Source organism: Equus quagga, chromosome 3 (assembly GCF_021613505.1).
Source record: "Equus quagga isolate Etosha38 chromosome 3, UCLA_HA_Equagga_1.0, whole genome shotgun sequence".
In the NCBI taxonomy this organism is placed as follows: Eukaryota; Metazoa; Chordata; class Mammalia; order Perissodactyla; family Equidae; genus Equus; species Equus quagga.
Window position 1 is genome coordinate 103,414,346 of NC_060269.1, and position 23,710 is coordinate 103,438,055.

General features: G+C 35.9%; 1 protein-coding gene across 2 annotated transcripts in view; it reads left to right on the forward strand.

The window, feature by feature from the left end:
* Nucleotides 1-23,710, forward strand: part of CENPC (centromere protein C) — a 77,036-nt gene that overhangs the window by 17,678 nt on the left and 35,648 nt on the right. For both annotated transcript variants that reach the window (XM_046657147.1, XM_046657148.1), the window contains exons 6-10: nt 1,431-1,716; nt 2,690-2,899; nt 5,674-6,287; nt 11,473-11,664; nt 16,784-17,075. In XM_046657147.1, the coding sequence (XP_046513103.1) occupies nt 1,431-1,716; nt 2,690-2,899; nt 5,674-6,287; nt 11,473-11,664; nt 16,784-17,075 (1,594 nt within the window). The remainder of the gene's footprint in view (nt 1-1,430; nt 1,717-2,689; nt 2,900-5,673; nt 6,288-11,472; nt 11,665-16,783; nt 17,076-23,710) is intronic.

Genomic DNA, 23,710 nt, shown 5'->3' on the forward strand with positions numbered 1-23,710 from the left:
GTCCTTATTCACCCAAGTGGAGGTTGAGGTTAGAAGTTGCTTGGACTGGATCTCCTTATATGACTGAGTGGGGAACTGGATGAGGGATGCAGAGCTCTCTTATGCTCTTCTTGCCTCAGATTAGGCTGTCTGTTGGTGCTTTCGTTTGAAGCAGGAGCTGGGATGACCTGGGATGTCAATACTACCAGCGTATCAAAATGTCACCTTGGTCTGTGAAGCAGGGGCTGGGAAGGTCAGAGGCTTCACTACCTCTTCAGCTGCCTGTGGATCATATGGGTGCCGTCTCTGATGTTGGAGCAGGGACAGGGTTGGTCTGGGGATGGGATTGGTTCAGGCTTTGCTCCTCTGCTGCCACTGTCCCATAGTACTTACGGAGTGGGGCCTGGCGTAGCCTAAGGCTTTGCTGCTCTGCCCTAGCCAGTGGAATGGAGTGCCCCGCGGCCCAGGTTGTGGAGTGGGAGTTGGGGTTCTCCACTAGCTCTCTGTTGTGTTTCCCTTCTCCAAATCTTTTGGCCAGAGAGTACAGGCTTTTTTCCCCCCTGTCCGTGTTGGTGGTTCCAGGTTGCAGACCTCTCTAGAGCCTAGTGTAGGGTATATGGGAGATAAAAAGAAAACCCAGGGGATTCACTAAATTGTCTGTTGTTGCTTACGGCTTGAAGTTCCTAGCAAATCCACCTTCTTCCTTCCAACTTTTAGAATTTTTTAATTGTCATTTGATGGATGATTTCCAGAGAATTTAGTTGTATTTAGAGGGAAAAGCAGGAAAAAGTAAATCTATGCCATCTAGTTCCAGAAACAAAAGCCCTTATTGGTTGTATTTTGAATTTTTAACCTTTGCTTTTTAAGAATATGAGTTAGTATGACTACCACCCAGCCATTCTACTTTTTCTTTGATATTTGAAGATGGAAGGTTAAGAGAATATGTATATTCTCTTTATATCTATAATCTCTTTATATATACACACACACATATATATCTGTTGTATATCTCTATGTATTGGTTATATCTATTTATGTGTATGTATGTATATAAATATGTGCACAGTTAGCTACCCTAGTTTACCGACTTCATAACCTCAAGATTGAGTCTCGTAATTTCTCTAAGATTACTTCACTATTTTAGACTTAGTCAGATCTTAACTAAATTGACTGTATCAATAAAATTGTAAATTTTCTGTGATGGAGGATTTCTGGCATTTTAAAACTTCAGAGTATGGACCAAATACGTGCTTCAGTCCATTAATTTCATAAGTTAGAGCTTTTAAATTACTTACGTATTTTAATCCTAGATCTGTGATTATAAACTTAATGACCCATGAGTCTTCTGAAAATTGTTTCTAATTAAATTATTCCTGAATTTTAAAAAAGCACATTTGGTTCTAATATTATTATGTAAAAACTTTTTAATATCTTTTTCAATTTTATTCTAGTTCAGGCCCATGAAGTTCATCAGGAAATTTTGGCAACTGATGTTGGTGCTAAAAATACACCTGACTCAAGAAAAATGTCAAGTAAAAAAGTAGAAGATCATCACAATGAAGTCAGTGAGGAATTTTACATGTCTGTTGGTTCAGCTTCTGTTCTTTTGGATGCAAAAACATCTGTCTCGAAAAATGCTGTTGCGTCTGTTGTCCAAAAGAGAGAGACCCACAGTTTAAAAAATTCGATAAGTATGTTGTCTTCAGGTACAGAGAGTTCTCATAAAACCAAAAAAAGGTGAATTTTTATTTAAATAAAACTAATTCTATACAAATTTTACCTTTGGTGTAAAAAGTTAGTAACTTCGTCTTTTATGTCCTCAATAGTAAGTATTGAGGAATATTAACATGCTATAGGATGAACATAACACATTCAGTATATATTGAGTTTATATTTAATAAGGAAGGCCTTAAAGTGTATTTCACAAAAGTGTGGCGGTAAAATTTTTCTATAGTCTATGGAAAAAAGTATTTTTTCCTGATGGTAAGTTTTGTGTAAGTTCCTAAGAGAAACAATTTGTATTTTCTCTAGGTTATTTGTAATTACAAGGGTAAGTATGTATCAGGTCTTTTCTGGAGTAGCAAAGGGTAGCTATTATTGAGGATGAGTTGTGATAAACCATGTCTGTTTCTTGGGCCTTTGCCTTTGGCCTTCAGGAAGCAAAGTAGACTGTTGAAGGTCCTTTACTACTGGGCACCTCTGTAATGAATGTAATTTCTGTTTAGCATCTTATGTGATTATTGGAGCCAAGGAGTTAAGTACATTTTAAGATTTTGCCATTCAAAGTGTAGTCAGTGGCTCAGGATCAAGAGCAATGGCATTTATCTGGGAGCTTTTTAGAAATACAGAATCTCAAACCCTGTCCTAGACCCACTGAATCAGAATCTACATTTTAATAAAAGTCTCCAGATGATTCAAATTCGTATTAAATGTTTGATAATTAGTGCTCTAAAGTACACATTTTTTTGGTGTATGATTTAACCATTCTTTCTTATTTTTTTTCTATTGATAAATGCAAAATTTAATTTTTCTGAGCAGTTTTCCTGGTGTATTTTGTGTAGCAGGTTACAAATCAGCATTTATAAATTTTAAATAAAAGCTCAGTGGAAAATTTTGTAAGTCGTGTATATTGTTACTGTAAGGGAGTTTAGGATAACCCATAACTTAGCAAACTGGGAGCATTCAGTTTGCCTTCCTTTTAACCTCTTAGGTTAAACTTTGATGATGTTTTGAAGAAAGTAGCAATAGAGAGTAAAGTCTCAGAAATAGAGGATAAAGTATCAGAAGGACCACAAGAGAAGAAACCATCAGGAGCATCTCAGAAAAGAATACAAGATTCAGAATATGAAATTCAACCAGAAGCTAAAAAGAGTTTTTCAACATTGTTTTTAGAAACAGTAAAAGGAAAAAGTGAATCCAGGTAAGTTATTACGAAACTGTCCTTTGAGACATTTTTTCTTTCACAATCCAAGAACAACATGTAAGAATTTTTAATGCTGTTTAACTTAGAAGTTAATCTTAATTGACACAAATTTTAATTGAAATTATGCCTCATGGTAAGGAGAGTGTAGTTTCTTAGCAGTAAATCATCCCCAAAGCTATCATTTAATAGATACTAAATTAGATGTGAAAGAAAATGAGTTTATACAGCTCATCAACACTTCCTGGTTTGTATGATATCAAAGAATGACGGCTGCATTTAGAAATAGAATTATGTCAAGGTGCCTATATTTCACTATGAAGGTTTTAAATCTTTTTTTTAATTTCTTCTGATTGTGTCAACAAAAGAATAGTCCTAAAAGAAATTTGAATCTGTTTTTGGCTACTTAAAATATGATATCATGATACAAATATAAAATCAGATACAAATATGTTACATTTATGGGCTAATTATATCTATTTCCAAAAAAGTAATTAAGAATTTTGTTTAGGGGCTGGCCTGGTGGTACAGTGGTTAAGTTTGTACGTTCCGCTTCTTGGTGGCCTGGGGTTCGCTGGTTTGGATCCCGGGTGCGGATGTGGTACCACTTGGCAAAAGCCATGCTGTGCTAGGCGTCCCACGTATAAAGTAGAGGAAGATGGGCATGGATGTTAGCTCAGGGCCAGTCTTCCTCAGCAAAAAGAGGAGGATTGGCAGCAGATGTTAGCTGAGGGCTAATCTTCAAAAAAAAAAGAATTTTGTTTAATGTTCTTTTTGATAAACCAGTGAGTAAAGTTAATTTTATGTTTAATTGCTGCAGCCAGATGTAACTACTCGCTGTATCTGGTGCTTTCTTGCTTCATTGCTTTGCTTATGTTCTTCCTTCTGATTGTCTTTCTTGCATTTCCTCATGACCAAACCTTATCCATCTTTCAGCTCAAATGCCATGAAGTCTTTCTTGATTTTTCCACCTAGCCAGATGTCATCTTTCTCTCTTCTGAACTTTAATAGTGTTGTCTTAGGCCCATTTGGGCTGCTATAACAGACTACCATAGACTGGGTGGCTTATAAACAATAGAAATTTATTTCTCACAGTTCTGTAGGCTGTCAAGTCCAAGATCAAGGCTTGAGCAGATTCAATGTCTGGTGAGGTCCACTTCCTGGTTCATAGATGGCTATCTTCTTGCTATAACCTCACATGGTAGAAGGTGGCGAGGGGGCTCTCTGGGACCTCTTTTGTAAGGGTACTAATTTCATTCATGAGCACTCCCCTCTCATGACCTAATCACCTCCTAAAGGTCCCACCCTCAAATACCATCACATTGGAGATTAGGTTTCAATTTATGAATTTGGGAGGGACACAAACATTCAGTCTATAGCAAGTGTCAAGGTTATTTCCTAAGGATGTCTGTGGTTTGAATAACCTTGAAATAGAATACATGAGCAGATTTGGAGAGTTCTTATTGGCTGATTTGGGAAGGCTTCGTTTTTAAATTCTTAGCATTACTTCTTTATATACTAATAGAGAACTAATAGATGTTACAAATAATACACAAAAAAGCAAATTAAATCTATTTATAACATTGATTATTTCTTTAAGTGTTGAAAAATAATCTTTCTGCTTAATCATTCATTTATTGTAGTCTTGTTTATATTGACTTTGTTTTTTATTAGATTTTCTAGAATTTTCTAATTATATAAACTTGTAAAACTCTACCTATTAAAGGAAAGTATATTTCTTAGCAATTTACATACTATTTTACATTATAGGATTTATTAGGGATTTGAGATGAGAAGAGTAAAGAAGACATTTTCATTTCATAATCCTTTTGTATATTTTAATAAAAAGCCACACTGATAATCCAATTCTTCCATTCTAGCTTTGCTTCTACTATGTCTAAAAATAGTTAAGCATCTTTATCCAAGTGAAAAAGGCAGAAAAAGGAGTGCATGTGCTAGCTCTGGAGTTTAGATGTTTACCCTAAGTGTTTACTTTTGTATAGCTCACTTCTGTATGTGGTTTGCTCAAGGCTGTTGACATAAAAAGGAGGAAGATGCAAAATGAGTCCATTAGATTACTATCCTTTGAATGATTCCTTCCTTCTCTAGAAAGCTTTCCTAGCTAATTGGAAGAGGTGCTGTTTAATCCCAATGTGCTTACCTTTCTAGATACACTCCATTTATTTCTATACCATGATTGCAATATTAAAACATGAAAATGTGTGTAAATTACTCAAACTTGGAATGAATTTTTACATAATATAATTTAGTGTATAATTTATTAGTGTTTTCTTAGAATATTACACTTGAAGGTATTTCAGAAATAAACTTGTCCACCCTTGTTTTGGATGTGAAGAAATTCAGGCCCCATGAGACATCTATACAAACATATAATTTAATACAGCACTATATAATTATGGCATGCATTTTTGGACTGTCTGTCAATGTATCTGGGCTGTATTTACATGTCTCTGGGTTTAAATATTGTAATATATATAATGGGTGAGGAGGGCATCAAATTAGTTGATGTCTAGGCTTCCTTCCAGCTCTAAATTTCTAATGATCCCATTAGAGTTGTAAATGAGTGTGATCAGATATTTAAAAAATTTAAAAGGAGGGAAGATTTTTAAGGGTAAGGGAAAATCGAGACGTGAACTGCTTTTTAAAAGTTATGTAGATTTTACTTTCTATATAGATTATTTTATTTTCTTCACTAAGGAAAGGTAAGACCTTTATTCTTTTGAGCTATTATTTATTGTAACATTCTGTTTTAGTCCTATTGTTAGGCATATAGCAACTACTCCACCTCATTCATCTGTGGCAAATGATATGAAGTTGTTAGAGGATGAATTTATAATTGATGAATCAGTTGGAAGTTTTGCCAGTCGATCTTGGATTACCATACCAAGAAAGGCTGGACCTCTGAAACAATGCGAAGTATCCCCAGCTGAGAGCACTACACTCCTTCAAAGTAGGAAGTCAAGAGAAAAACATCACAATGTATCACCTATGACTTTGACAAGTGACAGACATTCTGGTAAAGCTCACCAAGTAGAGAAATCTCAGCCCTCTGAACAAAGAATACTGTGTAGGAGCTGTGCTTTGACAGATGAAATGGAAAATAATTATAGATCTACAGAATATGAAGTGTATTCTAAGAATGCCAGAAAATCATCTGGAAACAAAAGGACTGTAAATCAAAATCAGAGAAGAAAATTTAAGGCCAATGTAGTTGAAGAACAGGTTGATATGGAGCATTCCAAAGATAAAAATATAAATATGTCACATGTCACCCAAGACAAGTTACAAAGAAATTCAGGCAGTAATATGAAAGAGTGCAAAGAGATGAGCAATGTTCATATTTCCAAAAAACAGATGCCAACTGTGGGTAAGTGTTTGTATTAAATATAACTATGAACATTATTCCACCACTTTATGTTTATGTAATATCCCTGCGTACCGTGGGGAAGTATGCAACGTAAATGTAAATCTACAAAGTCTTAAAAGCCTACAAGCTTTTTTCTGGACTCTCTTTATTTTACATATAACTCATATCCAACTCACTTCATTTTTGTGTAGCTTCTTGTAGGCTATAACATAGACTTTATATCACCTGAAATAGTAGTTGTCAGACTTCAATTTTGTCTGTGTGTGCCTTTGTATATTTAAAAGATACAGCTTAAAATAAAAGGAAAAAAGCTACCTTTTCCATTTTGTGTACCTCTTTTGTAAATGTCAGACATGTCCCATATTCTTTTTATTGGAATTGTTCTTTATTTTTTTGCTCCCTTCAGTTTCTAATTGGCAGCTGGCCATTTTAAGAAAACACAATACAAAGTAACTGACTAAACTGAGGATGGTAATTAAATTACAAGAAAGTTTTTTTCTCACTAATCCCTTAAGTAGAATATGAATTCACAAAATTTGAAGGTACAGAATTTTGATTTATCCATAGTTCATTAGGAAAAATATTATATCAAGAAAGTGTGCTTGAAGGATACTCACTTTGATTATAAATGTTAAACATTTATTGAGTACCTGCTATATTCTGCAAACTAATTTTCATGGATATTAAATCTTCATCAATATTTGTTAGCGAATATAACATTCTGATTAATTTCCGTACCAATTGTATTAATTTTCTATTGCTGTCTTAACAAATTACCACATACATAGTGGCTTAAAATAACATACATTTATTTTCTTAGAGTTCTGTGGGTCGCAAGTCTAAGATGAATCTCACTCAGCTAAAATGAAGGTGTTGACAAGGTTGCATTCCATTCTCGTGGCTCTAGGAGAGAATCTGTTTCCTTGCCTTTTCCAGCCCCTTGAAGTCACCTCTATTCCTTGAATCTTGGCTCCGCTCTTGCATCTTCAAAACCAAAAATGCCTGCCTTCTCACGTTTTGAATTTTACTTGCCTCTTCTTTCATTGTCTCATCTCTCTCTCTCTGATGGCCGCTTTTAAGGACACATGTAATTAGATTGGGCCAGCCTGGATAATCCAGGATAATATCTCTGTCTCAAAGTTTATAAGCTTAATCACTGCAAAAGTCTCTTGCTTTGCATGTAAGTTAACATTTCCACAGATTTTGTGATTAGGGTGAGTACATCTTTGGGAGGCCATTCTGCCAACCATATCAGTTTCTTTTTTTTTTAAACTGTTTTGTTTTTTTTTTAAGATTGTCACCTGATTTAACATCTGCTGCTGCTTTTTTGTTTTTCCCTTTCTTCTCCCCAAAGCCCCTCGGCACATAGTTGTGTGTTCTAGTTGTGGGTCCTTCTGGTTGTGCCATGTGGGATGCTGCCTCAGCATGGCTTGTTGAGTGGTGCCTTGTCTGTGCCCAGGATCCAAACTGGCAAAACCCTGGCGACCGAAGCAGACTCTGTGAACTTAACCACTAGGCAATGGGGCTGGCCCCCCGAGTTTCAAAGACTAACAGTATGAAGACAATTTAATTCCAAAGATATTTTTACTCTGGAGATAATTTTCCTGTAATTCATAAGGCACTTGACAAATTTGTAGTGCCTAAACTGATGACTTGGGTTGAGTCAATTGACTTTTCTACTTTTGATGTCTCATAGGCTTCTCAAACTGAACATATTGGAAACTAATCCTCTAGTTTTCAGTATCTTCGTAAATGGAGGTATAATAAATCTAGTGGCTCAAGAAAGAAACCTGAGTCATCTTTAACTCCTGTTTCATTTACGTGGCAACCCATATAAAGTCAGTCTTTTAACTTCTTTCTAAGTAGCTTTCAAATCTGTTACATGTCTCCATTCCTCCTGCTACTTCTCTTAGCCAAGCTAGAGTCATTTATTTCTCAGGTTACTGTACCAGTTTATGCACATACCCCCTGGCTTCTCTTTACATTTCCAGATTCATCTCCTGGGTTGCTTTATAATTAATTTCTTCCAGTTCTGTGAACAGACACTTTCTCACCTGTGGGTCTTTTAATATGCTGTTCCTTTTGCTTAGAAAATTTTTCCTAAATGTACCCTGGGTCCACTACCAAGTTTTGTACTCAGTTTAAATATCACTTTCTTTGATTGTTGTCCCTCACCGCGATATGTTCCTACCTATGCTCCAATAGTAACCTTTTCATTTTATCAAAGTTATAATTACTTGCTGAATTTCTGACTTTAACTCGAGTCTAGACTGAAAGCTCCACAAGAACAGGACAATATTTGTTCTACTCCTAAAATAGTCCCAAGATCTTAGCCTTAGCACTTATCACCTCTGTGGGTCATCGGAATACATTATTACCAGTGACAGAAGTATTACTCTATTTTGGATGAATAATTTTGCTTTTTAAAAAATGCCCCACCTTCAGAATCCTACTCCTTTACATGTAAATATGCAAAATTTTCTACAGTGGTAGAAATTTATCACTTACAAGTCATCTCTTTTTCTAGCTATTATGCTACTTATGACATATGTCCCCTCAGTTCTAAGTAACTCTCTTCACATTACCAACTGTTCATATATCAGTTATATCTTCTGTATGTGTTCTTGTTTATTAGTTTTCTAAATTCTTTGTTATTCAGTTTCTAATCTTTCCTGATCTGGAACTGATTTCTGAAATGATTATATTAATTGGTTTGTTTTTGACTTTGTATGATATTCTTTCTCTGTGTCATCATCCACACAAGTCTTTGGTGATGGCATTTTTCCCTTCACATTCTTTTCCCTTAAATCATTGTTCATGTTGATGTTTTAGAAGTTGATTTGTGAACATGGGCAATAATCTCTGTCGTCATGACCACCTTTCATTTGTTGAAGCAATTTCTGAGGATATTTTTGACAACCATAAGGGAAGAAAAAAAGGGAGAAACAGAAGAAAAGGAGTTGGAGAACAGAGATGAGGGTAGAGATAGGGGGCAGGAAAATGATGTTCATCCCTGAGGATTCTTGCGGTTATACAGATAATTCCTTAAACTACTAATCAGTGGCAACCATGTTAAAGTCTCTATACTTGCTTTAGTGTTTTGTAAATTGACCCTTTATCATTTTCTACATCTACTCCCTAAAAGGTTTTCTTTTATGTTGAGTTTTTACTTAATATATGATGGCTCTTCCAATATCTCCCATTTTCATCACTTCCAAAATCTTGGTTGTTACTATTATTAAGCACTATATTGGTAAAGTACATTCTTTCCTTTTTCATCAACTTTTTTGTACCTGGTTCAGTATCATTGAAGCTACTATTTTTCTTTTACTTTTTTTATAAGCATGAATCAGTTCTCTTTATCTTTATTCAAAATATTGCCAAATGCTATAGCTTATCCTCAAAACAGAATTAGAGAGTGATACTACTGTAAGGGATCTTGATGTAATTTGGCTCATTTTCTTCTGTCCTTCTGTTCCCCAATCAAATTTAACGAGAGAATGACCAAATTACCTAGAAGAGTGCTTTTCAAACTTGTATTTGCATTTGAATTCCCTGAGGATCTTGTTAAAATACTGATTACTAAATTGATTTAGGTAGGTCTGGGGTGGGACCCAAGATTCTGTATTTCCAAACAATCTCTTTCAGGTGATGCTGATATATCTGATCTGTGAAACATACTTTGAGTATCAAAAATCTGAATAGTACCTAAAATAGCTCATGTTGGGTAGCACTTTTGCCTTTTCATTGCCTAGTGAAATATTGGCTTCAGCCTGAATTCATTATTTCAGTGCCTATTTATTGAAAGCCTATGTGCCAAACACAATGTTATATGCTATAGATAGTAAAGATGACTAAGATGCAGTGTTCATTCTGTCCTAACTAAGCATTAGCTAATTTCTGATACTGTAATGTCCTGATTCTCCTCCCTATTTCTTTGTTTGATTTCCTTCTATGTCTTCTTTATTGATTACTTTTCCTCATTTCACCTATAAATTTTGGTGACTCTCCATATTCCCCAAGTTTAATTGTTTACCCTTTGCTCTTCCTTTATAGTCATACTTTGAGAAAATTATTCCTTTGTATTAGATATCATCTCTGTCTGAATTATTTCCCCAAATTTACCTTTTTAGTGAAAGCTCTAGTCTTGTATTTTCTGTATTTCCAGATTTCAGCCCCTATTATATATTCTCCTTTCTTCTTTTCTTTTTATTCTGTAGAGTTTAATACTTAATTATATGATTATATATAATGCCTGCTCCATTGGTCTTACACACTTTTGTGCAATTTATTTACTCTATGAATCTTTCCTACTTGATAGGATTTTAATCTCTTCCTTGGACCCCATGGAAATCTTTGTCTCAGGTGCTTAATAAATGCTGGTTTCTTGATGTATTTGATGGTCAAGAAAATTTTACATTTTTTCTAATAGCATTTTTTGAACTTATGTCTTAAAAAAAGAAATTCTCCTTTGTCCAACCCATTTTGGTGGTTGCGCCCCTCTCAGCTGCAATATTTACATTAAAATAGCCTTTATTTCCATGATTTCCTCTTCTTCCTAGTAGTCCATCACAAAAACAAAATTAGAATTTATCTGTCCCTTCTGTTAGATTCTTTTCTTACCCATTTGCCTTTGTAGTAAAATGAAGTTACTATTGATGCCAAACCTTTTCATTAACTATGTGTTGCTTGCTATATCCATGTTTCTTTTCATTCTGTTTTCTCTTTTTAAATTCTATTCACGGAAACAACCTTTTTCCTTCATATAGAAAAGATCTCTTTAGAGAAAACTCACCTTAAATCTCATCTTCCAAAAATAAGATTGACAAAAAACATCAATTATTTCAAAACAGAAAAGCAGTAGTTACCCTTTTTTATTTGGGACATTGGTGAGTAGTTGGAAGGCACCATATATTTTATTTTTGCTTTTCAGTGTATGCTTGTTTTTTTGGCTTAGGAGGATATGTTAGTTATCAAGCAATGTGAAAGGTTGCATTTAAGTGACAGAAATCTTATTGAGAACATATGACTTTTAAAAAATGAGAGATGAAAGGAAGCCCACAGGATAAATTTAAGAAGTTCCTATAGTTGAAGGAGGTTGTTTTATTTTTTTAATCTGTTGTAGTTTTCTCAAAACTCTGGTTCTGTAGATTGTGAATTGTTTTTATGGTTTTCTTTATTTCAGGGAGCGAGAAAAGTAGCACCAATGTTCCTCATTCAGCGATTCAGAAAAAAGATAAGAAAGGTAAAAAGAAGCATTTTTCAAATGAGTCCAAGGAGAACAAACTTGTACCTGAAGAAGTGACTTTGACTGTCACAAGAAGTCGAAGAATTTCCAGGCGTCCATCTAATTGGTGGGTGGTGCAATCAGAGCAGAGTAAGTATTTTTATTTAAATTGTGTTCATTGGGAGCTCCCAAAAAATCATTCTTTAAGAGGCTTTATGTTTAATTTATGCTGCTGTTCTCCAGAGAAACTCTCATGAGGACATAGTTAAATTGGGTCATCAATAGAAATATTAAATTAATTAATTATGAAGACATTCATTGATTCTGTACCATATACCATATTCTGTATATAGGGGTACAACTGTGGAAAAACAAAACCGAAAGCAAAAGTCCAGGGCCGGCCCAGTGGCACAGGAGTTAAGTGTCCACGTTCCGCTTCGGCGGCCTGGGGTTTGTCGGCTTGGATCCTGGGTGTCGACATGGCACCGCTTGGCAAGCCATGCTGTGGTAGGTGTCCCACATATCAAGTAGAGGAAGATGGACATGGATGTTAGCTCAGGACCAGTCTTCCTCAGAAAAAAAATAGGAGGATTGGTAGCAGTTAGCTCAGGGCTAATCTTCCTCAAAAAAAAAAAAAAAAAAGGCAGTAAGTCCTGCTCTCACGGGACTTACATTCTAGTGGAGAAAGACCAACAATATAGATATATAATTCATGCAGTGATAGGTAATAAAGCAAATAAAGGATAGAGATGGAAAGTAGATGGCAGGGGTGGGGCTGGATAGGAAGATAGAGCAGAATACTGTTTTTATAGAAGGTAGCAATGAGAGGCCATTATGGTCTTTCAGAGCACATATATGACTAAAGTGAAGGAGGGAACCATACAAATAATTTGTTCTGGAGCATTCCAGACCAAGGGAACAGTGTTTGTAAAGGTGCTGATGGGCCATGCTTGGCATGTTTGAGTAACATCAAGAAGGCCAGTATGGCTGAAGAAGAGGAAGCTGGGGGAGGTGAAGTCAGAGAGACAGGCTGTGATAGAGGGTTTAGATGATGTGTATAAGGAAGCTACTGGAAAAAAACAGTAAAGCGATCTGATTGATTCATCTTTTAAAAGGATTATTCTTACTGCTATGTGGGGAGGAAACTAGGGCTAGGCAAAAATGGAAGCATGAAGACTAGTTAGGAGATTGTTGGAGGGAAGAGATAAGTGGTTGGATTCGAGGTATTCTTTGAAGGTAGCTTACAGAGAGTACTGATGGTTTGGAGTGAGAGAGAAGCAGCAGGCTAGGATGATTCAGTGTTTTTGCCTGAAAAAGTAGAAGAATGGAGCTGGGGAAAGATGTGAGAGAAGTAGATTTGGGAAGGATGTCAAGGTTTCAGGTTGTAATATGTTAATTAGATATCAAAGTTGATGTATTGATGGGATCTCCTGATAAATGAATCTAAAGTTAGGGGGAAAGATCTAGGAAGACTTATAATTAGGGAGTTATCAATATATAGATGATATTTAAAGCTTTGAGACTGCTTGAGATCACCTAGTGGTAGACTGGAGTAGTCCCTGGAGAAGAAAGCAAGCCAAGGATTGAGTCCTGGGAGGCTCTAATGTTAGGAGTCAGGAAGGGGAAGGAAGATCCATCAGAAGAGACTGAAAGGAGCAGTTAGTGAGATTAAAGGAAAATGAGGAGAACTTAGGGTTATGGAAGTAAAGTAAAGTAATGAAAGCATTTTAAGGATCAAGTTGATGAACTGTTTTAAATACTGCTAATGTCCTGAATTAGGTGGGAGCAAAGAATTGACAGTATGATTTTGGAAACATGGAGATTGTTGGTCATCTTGATAAAAGTGGTTTTTGTGGAATGATGAGATCAAAAGCTTGATTGGAGTGGGTTCAAGAGGGAGTAGGAAGTGAGGAAAGAGAGACAATAAGATAAAGGGGCATAGCAGATGTGGGGTCAAGAGAAGGTCATTTTTTTAAATATACAAGATAGTACATCAGCTTATCTACTCATTAAAATCTTTGTAGAAAGGTAGAGGATAAATGCAGGATCACAGTCTTGAGTAAGCAAGGAGAGGATATGATCTAGCGCACAGTTAGAAGAGTTAGCCTTAGACAGGGACAAGGACAGTATATCACATAAAAGAGGAAAGCCACAGTATATGGGGACAGCTGGAAGTAAGTTGCTAGAGTTGATGGTGGGAAGATAAAGATAGACTCATCTGACCAATTTTGTTTTCTCAGTGAAATAGGTAAAAGTGAAGTGAGAGAGTGATAATGAAGTGTCAAGTTTCCTTACAGTGAGAGGATACAAAGCAAAATCTGTAGAGAAAAAGTATATGGGCAAAGTCTGAAGGAAGTCGGGTGCAAGCTTCCAAGAGTCCTCTCCCAGTGGATTCATACAGGAGGCACTTAATTCCTTCAGCAGTGACTTGTGACAAATGTGTGAAATGTCATCTACCGGGGAAACTCATTAAAGATTTAGTGCCCAAGGTTTTTATTAGGGCTGGTCACCTAGACACCGTCTGCCTGGCAGTACTAAAATTCTTTACTCCCAGAAGGAAAGCAAGTATTTGCATAAACCATATTTTTTGCAAAAGCAGCTTAGGCACACTGAACCACATTTTTCAATAAGGAAATGATGAAATGATGGGAACCCCTCTGAAATTCAGGTTCCTACATGCTAGCCAATGGCTAATTTTGCAAGCACGCCTTTCTAAAGATAGCATTCTTAGGCCTGCTATGCCAACTCTTTCTGTACAATATGGAAATGTATGATTATGTACATTTTGGAAAAATTTTGAATATTTTAAGGTGGTTTTCATGGAAAGATTGGTAGATGATAAGGTAACATTTACATATGCAGATACTGTTGGCTCTGGGACCTTTAAGTCAACGAATGAGAGACTAGTACAAGTATGGTACTACATCTCTGAGGCCTTGTTGCTATGAATTATTGAATTGTTGGGATGCTTGAGTGATAGCAACAAGAAATATTTATTCTGCTGCAGTCCCCTTTGGATTTTGAAGTTAGATATGAGTTTAAATTATGCTTCCTCCACTTCGGTTAGATTACTTTGTTCAGTTTCTCGTTCTGTAACGTATGGTTACCACTACTTCTACCTCATTAAGTTGTTGTAAGGATTAAGTATTAAAATATTAACTATTACTTTTAAAATGTTAACTACTACGGTAACAGTAGTTTGGAGAACTCACCTTTCTGCTCCAGGTTGCTTGAAACTGTGGTAAATAGGTGGTAAATATGTGGATAAATAAAAATCTTACAGAGCTTGGATAAGTGCGCTGGAACTTTGAAACTTACCAAAAAAGACTTATGGTAACAGTCGGAAACAGATGTTGTGTTTCTGGTCAAGTGGGAGTCAGAAAAGTAGAGAAATGCTTTAAAGGTCATAAAGTTCAAACTCCTTCATCTGGTGGAAGAAGAAACTAAGTCTGAAGCCCAGAAAAGCAACATGACTTGCCACTAAGGTCATGGAAAACAATAGAACCCAGATTTCATGACTCTTGGTCTGTTGCTTATTTCACTAATCAAGCAACCATGCTGCCAGTGGTACACATGTAGCCCTGCTGCTTTTTTATATATGTCAAGAAACATTTATTGAGTCCCCACTGTGAGGCAGAAATGGTGTTAGGCAATGCCAGGACTAGAGTGAGGCAAGTGAGGAACCTAGAATGGGAAGTTTAAGGAGGCACTTGCTTTCAGGGTTGTGTGATTTCAGGCTCAGTACTTGGATGATTCTGAGAGTAAGCACCTTCTTAAATTTTCCACCCTACTTAGAATTTTTTTCCCCTTATGATGAAAACTTTTAATATCTGCTCTCTAGTAATCATTTTTCAAAATGTTAGATGTCAGTTATATCTCAATGAAACTGTAAAAAAGGTTTTTTTCCCACCATAGGCTACTCTTGCTCCACCACAGTCCTGCCCCTAGTGTTAGGCATTGGGAATATAAAGATAGGTAAAACACCAGTCTTGGTCTCAAGGAATTCTCAGTCTGCTGGAGGAGAGAGATAAGTAAACAGTCAGATGTATCATAAACATTATCAAAGAGTTGAGAGAGCTACTAATTTAGCCTAGGAAATTAGAGAAAGCTTCCGGAAGGATGAATTAGGAGTCTGCTAACTGATTGGGTGAGTGAGGACGAAGGATGGAATGTTTCAAGCAGAAATAGCATGTGCAGAGATTTGGACCTGAGAACTTGACCTTTTTAAAGCTGTTTATCAGAATTAATCTGGAAGGGTTGTTAAAACACAAATTACTGAACCCTACTCCAAGAGTTTCTGATTTAGGAGGTCTGAGGTTGAGGCCTGAGAATTTGCAGTTCACACAAATTCCCAGGTGATGCTGATCCTGCTGGTTTCCGGACCACCTTTTAAGAACCAGTGCTTTAGAAAAATGCAAATAGTTCGGTACTGTTGACTTTTTTTGGTTTGTTTGTTTGGAGGGGAGTGTGGAGAGTTGTAGTTAATGAAATAAGTACTCTAAATGTAGAAGTAAATTAATATTGAAAATATTTGGACTTAATCCTTAAGCTGTAAATAACCACTAAAAGATTTTTAGCAGGGTTGTAATGATCCAACTTGAACCAAGGATGATTCTTTAAGCGGTGTGAAGAATGGATTGAAGAACAGCAAAGCTAGAGAAAGGGAGATTAATTAAGAGGCTGTTTTAATAATCCAGATAAGAATGCCTGCTAATGACAGGCAGGAGAGCTTGAAAGAAGTGGATTTGAAAGGCATTAGGAAGGTAGAACTGACAAGATTTAGAGATTGTGGATAGGGGCAGGAGTCTTGGATGACTCCGATTTCTGACATAGATATCTGTGTAGATAGTTGTACTTTTCCTTAGGGTGGTAACTAAAATCAGAGTGGAAACTCTGGTAGAGAGGAGAAGGTAAATGTTATAATTTTAGCATGTGGATAGTAATTAAAGTTATGGGTAGATAGTTCCTTCAAAGAAAGTATATAGAGTGAGAAAAGCTGAAGCTGAAACATTGAGGAATACCACGATCTTAAGGATGGATAGAAAAGTAGTGGGCAGAGCCAGAGAGGGTGGTTTTTGGAAGCTTCTGATATATTTAAAGAGTTTGGGGCACGTATCTAAAAATTGAAGAGATACATGTTTGTGAATTTAATTTGAAAACGTAGCCTCTGAGATTGGTGTGTGTGTGTAAATAAAAGTGATGTTACTATTCAGTGAGTCAGATGATCTGGATAAACATGCTAACTTTAAGTTTTCATTGAATCCTTCAGATCCTGTTTATAGCAATTCTTCAATAAGAAATGAATTGTCAGTGTATCACAACAGTAGACAAAAACCTGTTGAAAAATCAAGTCAATCATCTAAGAATATTGGGAGAAAAACTATTCCACGTAAAGGGCAGAAGAGAGCTACTCAAGGCAGCTCAAAAAGACAGAAGTTTTTAAATGCTAAAGATTCTGGAGGAATTACTGACCATGATGAAATTCCCAGTTGTTCCCATAACGAGTCAGTGGAAAGTGACAAAGCAGACCTGGCTAAGAAGAAAAATCTTGATCATTCTGGGTAATGTCCGTCATGTGTACAATATAGTTATTTTTGTTCAGCATTTAATAGTTTGTCTATGTTATTTAATCATTTATAGAGAGGCAGTATTGGCATAAAGGGCTCTGCAATCTTGCAAACCTAGTAGTAAATCTAGGCTCTGCCATTAGCTGGGTGACGCCCTACACAAAGTACTACTCTGAATTTATTCCTCCTATTAAAATGGGGAATAATATATAGCACACATGGGATGTGGGTGATAAATTTAATAAGGTGAGTATTGTTGTTGCCTAAGAGTTGCTTCCCTTTTTTTGTTGTCGTAAAAACACATAACATAAAATTTCCCATCTTAATCATTTTTAAGTGTACAGTTTGAGTTGCTTCCTTTTAAGTGAGGTTAATGTGATTTCAATAAATAGGAATACATCTTAGTACTTCTCCCCCTAAAATGATAATAGTTAACATGTTTTGAGTGCTTATTATGTGCCAGGTATTAGCTAGGTGCTTTCAATGAATTCTCATCAGTCTAACAACCTAATCAGTTAAGTATTATTCTTATGCATTTTTGCTTATTGATATAGCATTTATTCTTTCATTTATTTATTCAACAAATAATACATATTGTTGAGAAACTGCAAGATATTGCAGATGTATCAAAATAAATGAAAGAGTGCTCCAAACTATTAATGTATGTCATTATGGTGCAAAAATAAATCCCATACACATTCTGTTTAATTTTTTCATACCGTTCTCATATCTTCTTTCTCATTCAGTTTCTTTTTATGAGATATTTCAGGTATTCCCCCCCCCCCCGCCAAAGTAACACCTGATTCCCCATGACCTTGCTTAAGAAATAAAACATAGTGACCATTGAAATCCCATGTGAACCTTTGCTGATCCCATTACTCTCTTTCCCTTCTTAGAGATAGCCACTACACTGAATTTGGTAGTTATCATTCTCATGGATGTTTTTATACATTTCCTACATGTGCTTGTATATATAAATGGTATGTGGTATTGTTTTAAAACTTTATAAAAATGGTTTCATACTATACATATCTTTCTGTGACTTGCTTTTTACATTATATACTTTTGAGTTTGTTCATGTTGATAAATGTTTTATTTTCATTCCTTCATAGTGGAAGTTGGCAAACTTTTGTTAAAGAGCCAGATAGTAAATATTTTAGGCTTTACTGGCCAAGAGGCAAAATCTGAGCTATTGTGTAGATCCTTCACCATTTAAAATGTAACCTTTGAAAAATGTAAAAACTGTTCCTAGCTCTCAGGACTTAAAAAAACAAGTGGTTGGTTGAATTTATAGTATCGCCTTATATGGGTATATGAAAATATATTCATCTAGTCTCTTGATAAGGGTTTCTAATTTTTCACTATTAAAACAGTTTTTCAGTGGACATTTTGTACATGCTTCCTGTGTACATGTGTGAGAGATTCTCTATAATATATACCAAGAAGTAGAATTGCAGGATTTTAGGATATGTACATGTTTAACTTGCCTAAGGACTGCCAGATTGCTCTCCAAATTGGATCCAGTTTACAACCCCTCTCCATTCTTACAATGGTGTAAGAATTCTCATTGCTCCATGTTCTCACCAAAATGTGTTGATGTTAGACTTGTTTTTATGTCAGTCTAATGGAGTGTATCTCTGGATTTAATTTGCGTTTCCGTACTTATTAGGGAGGTTAAGCAGTTAAATATGTTTTCATTTGTTGCTTGCCCGTTTTTAAATAGATTGCCTCTTTGTAAATTGCTTGTTAATACCTTTAGCTCACTTTCTATATTTTTTAGAATTGATTTTTAGAAGCTCTATTTACTTTGGCTTCTAATCCTTAATGGGTCACATATATTACAAATAGCACTCTGAGTCTGTGTCTTGTCTTTTCACTTTTTAAGGTTGTCTATAATGTCTTTCATATGGAAGATATAATTTTAATGTTGAATTTATCAGCCTTCAGCATTTTGAGAATTTCCTGTTTTATTGACTCTAAAGTCATAAAGATGTATTTTCTATATTATCTTCTAAAAACTTTAACTTGATTTTTTATATTTACTTCTTTAAGCCATCTGTAATTTATTTTTGTTTGATGTGGAGGAGAAAGTCTAAATTCTTTTTTCCCCATGTAGATAATCAGTTGTCTAATCAGTTTATTGAATAGTGCATTTCCTCCCACTGATTTGTAATGCCCTCTCTGTGTTATATGAGGCTTTCATACAGGCCATGCCTCAGAGATATTGCACATTTGGTTCTAGACCACCACAATAAAGCGAATATTGCAATAAAGGGAATCACACAAATTTTTTGGTTTCCCAGTGCATATAAAAGTTATGATCACACTATACTGTAGTCTGTTGTGTGTGATGGCATTATGTCTAAAAAAACAATATACATACCTTTAAAAAATACTTTATTGCTAAAAAATGCTAACCATTATCTGAGCCTTCAGTGAGCCGTAATCTTTTCGCTGGTAGAGGGTCTTGCCTTGATGTTGATGATTGCCGACCCATCAGGGTGGTAGTTGCTGAAGGTTGGGTGGCTGTGGCAATTTCTTAAAACACTAAGGAAGTTTGCCACGTAGATTCACTCACTCTTTCATGAACAATTTCTCTGTAGCATGCGATGCTGTTTGATAGCATTTTACCCATAGTAGAACTTTCAAAATTGGAGTCATTCCTGTCAAACCGTGCTGCTCCTTTATCAACTGAGTTTATGTAATATTCTGAATTTTTTGTTGTCATGTCAATAATCTTCACAGCATCTTCACTGGGAGTAGATTCCATCTCAAGAAACCACTTTCTTTGCTCATCTATAAGAAGCAACTTCTCATCCATTGAAGTTTTATCATGAGATTGCAGCAGTTCAGTCACATCTTTAGGCTCCACTTCTACTTCTTGTCTCTTGCTATTTCCACTACATCTGCAGTTATTTCCTTCACTGGAGTCTTGAACCCCTCAAAATTAGCCATGAGAGTTGGAATCAATTTCTTCCAAACTCCTGTTAATGTTGATATTTTGAACCTCTTCCCATGAATCATGAATGTTTTTAATGGCATCTAAAATGGTGAATCCTTTGCAGAAGCTTTTCAATTTATGTTGCTCAGATCTATCAGAGGAATCACTATTTATGGCAGCTATGGCCTTATGAAATGTATTTATTAAATTATAAGACTTAAAAGTTGAAATGACTCCTTGATCCATGGGCTGCAGAATGGATGTTGTGTTAGCAGGCATGAAAACAACATTCATCTCATTGTACATCTCCGTCAGAGCTCTTGGGTGACCAGGTATATTGTCAATGAGCAATAATATTCTGAAAAATATTTTTTTGAGCAATGGGTTTCAACAGTGGGCTTAAAATATTCAGTAAACCGTGTTGTAAACAGATGTGCTGTCATCTAGGCTTTGTTGCCCCATTTATACAGCACAGGGAGAGTAGATTTAGCATAATTCTCAAGGGCCCTAGCACTTTTGGAATGATAAATGTTCATTGGCTTCAACTTAAAGTCACTTAGCTGCATTAGTGACCCTAACAAGAGGGTCAGCCTGTCTTTTGAAGCCAGGCATTGACTTTTCCTCTCTAGCTGTGAAAGTCGTGGATGGCATCTTTTTCCAATATGTCTGTTTCATCTACACTGAAAAATCTGTTGTTTAGTGTAGCCACCTTCATTAATGATCTGAGCTAGATCTTCTGGATAACTTGCTGCAGCTTCTATATCAGCACTTGTGGCTTCACCTTGCACTTTGATGTTATGGAGATGGCTTCTTTCCTTAAACCTCATGGACCAACCTCTGCTAGCCTCACACTTTTCTTCTGTGGCTTCCTCACCACTTTCAGCCTTCATAGAATTGAAGAGAGTTAGAGCCTTGCTCTGGGTTAGGCTTTGGCTTAAGGGAATTTTGTGGCTGATTTGATCTTTTGTCCAGACCACTAAAACTTTTTTTATGTCAGCAGTAAGGCAGTTTCTCTTTCTTACTGTTTACGTGTTCACTGAAGTAGCACTTTTAATTTCCTTCAAGACTTCTTCCTTTGCATTCACAGCTTGGCTGATTGTTTGGTGCAGGAGGCCTAGCTTTGGCCTATTTCGGCTTTCAACATGCCTTCCTCACTAAGCTTAATCATTTCTAGCTTTTGATTTCAAGTCAGAGATGTGTGACTCTTCCTTTCACTTGAACACTTCGAGGCCAGTGTAGTGTTATTAATTGGCCTAATTTCAATATTTATGTGTCTCAGATTATAGGGAGCCTCAGGAGGGGTGGAGGGAACAGCCGGTAGGTGGAGCAGTCAGAACATACACCATTTATCGATTAAGTTTGTCATTTTATAAGGGCATGGTTCATGGTACCCCAAATCAATTAAAATAGTAACATCAAATATCTCAGATCACAGATCACCATAACAAATATAATAATAATGAAAAAGTTTGAAATAGTGCGAGAATTACCAAAATGTGACACAGAGAAATGAAGTGAGCAAATGCTGTGGAAAAATGTACTGAGAGACTTGGTTGACGCAGGGTTGCCACAAACCTTCAGTTTGTAAAAGATGCAATATCCACGAAGCGCAATAAAATGAGATGTGCCTGTATTTATATCAGCTTCTGTCTTATATCACTTAATTTGCATAAGACTCTTGAGAAGTGGATAGGACAGTTAGTTATTAGCTCCATTTTTACATATGAGGAAGGTCCACATAGATTAAATAGTGTGTCCTTGGATACTTAAGCCTTCTGACTAGTACACCAGTTGTTTTTACTTGAATGTGTTAATAAAAATAAATCAATGTTTTAGTAACAAGGCAGAGAAGCCTTAGCTATGGGTTGAGAGAAATGTTAAGGTAAGATTAATTTACATTAAGTTTCTAAATTTGAACTGTATTCCTAAAATAAGCATTATTTTTTGTGCACAGTGAGCAGTTAGTCCAATTAGAAATATCCAGAGTTGATAGTTGCTACAATGTTTGCTTAAGAAAGCCTATTTGAGGGGCTGGCCCCGTGGCCGAGTGGTTGGGTTCGCGCGCTCTGCTGCGGGCGGCCCAGTGTTTCGTTGGTTCGAATCCTGGGCGCGGACATGGCACTGCTCATCAGGCCACGCTGAGGCAGCGTCCCACATGCCACAACTAGAAGGACCCACAACGAAGAATATACAACTATGTACTGGGGGGCTTTGGGGAGAAAAAGGAAAAATAAAATCTTTAAAAAAAAAAAAGAAAGGGATGGTCCCACCTCCCTCGCAAAAAAAAAAAAAAGAAAACCTATTTGAGGGCTGGCCCTGTGGCCAAGTGGTTAAGTTCACGTGCTCTGCTTTGGTTGCCCAGGGTTTTGCTGGTTTGGATCCTGGGCATAGACCTACCACCGCTCATCAAGCCATGCTGAGGTGGCGTCGCATATAGCAGAGCCTGAAGGACCTACAAATAGAACATATAACTATGTACTGGGGTGTTTGGGGAGAAGAAGAAGAAGAAGAAGAAGAAAAAAAGAGAACATTGGCAACAGATGTTAGCTCAGGTGCCAATCTTTAAAAAGAAAAAAAGAAAGCCTGTTGGGCATCTGGATTCATACAAAGATCTTTGAGATATTTGTTTAGTCAGCCTGTGTAGTCCTTAAGCTACTTAATATGCATAGGAGAGCAAACATGTTAATAATTTTGATATTCTACCTGTCATAAGGTGAAAAGATAAATCGTTGTGGTTACCAAATGGTTCTTATGGAAAGCTCAAAGATAATTTAGATATAAAAGGCATGTTAACAGTTTTATTGTTCAATATTCAGAAAAGGCAAAAAAAAAACTTGTCAGAGAAAACTGGGTTATTACATTAAAATATAAATATGTCATAGGTTCCTAAAAGCAGGTAAATGATTATAGTCTTTTTTATAGTGATAATGTTTAAAACGTGCATCAGTAACAAAAGTGAGCATTTTTGAAAGTGAGGAACTTGTGTTAAAAATGGTTTAAAGCATGACAGAGATGCCAAAAAGGTATTTTAAGAGATCCATCTTTTATAATGATTTTTTTCTCTATTGTTGATAAGCTGTTTAAAAATTGATCTTAATATATGCTTATATATGTGTTTAAACGTATGTACATATATAAGTAGATGAAAAATGTTTTTTGATATCAGCTTTAACATAATCTTATTAAATAAGATAGTATATGTTTTGTATCAATTCTACTTTCTTGATAAAGTGCAAGAATTCCTTTGATAGACAAAACATATTCATTACTTTGTGTATTTGCATTTCTTTGTAATTGTTGTATTTAGCCTAGTCTCAAGTATTTTGACCCTCAAAGCAACCAACTTCTGTTTCCTCCAGGTAGTGGGGATATTTGAAAATAGGCAATCAAGAACTGTCTAGCTATTGCTGTCCCCAGGTGCACATTACCTAAGCCTTGTAACATTGTTTTCAAAGTGGCTAACATGAATTGTATATTAACATCCAAAGGCATTGGTACATCCTTTAGCCTAATTGATGGCCGTTTTAAAATGTATGAGAAAGAGGTAAATTAAAACTATGTTTAGAAACCAGTTTTGTATTTTTTATTGTGCAAATTATCCGGATATCTGTCAATGCAAATAATGCATAGTCAATCCATACATCAAAATTGGGGTAAGTTTATTATGAGCCGGTTCAGAGGACTGTAG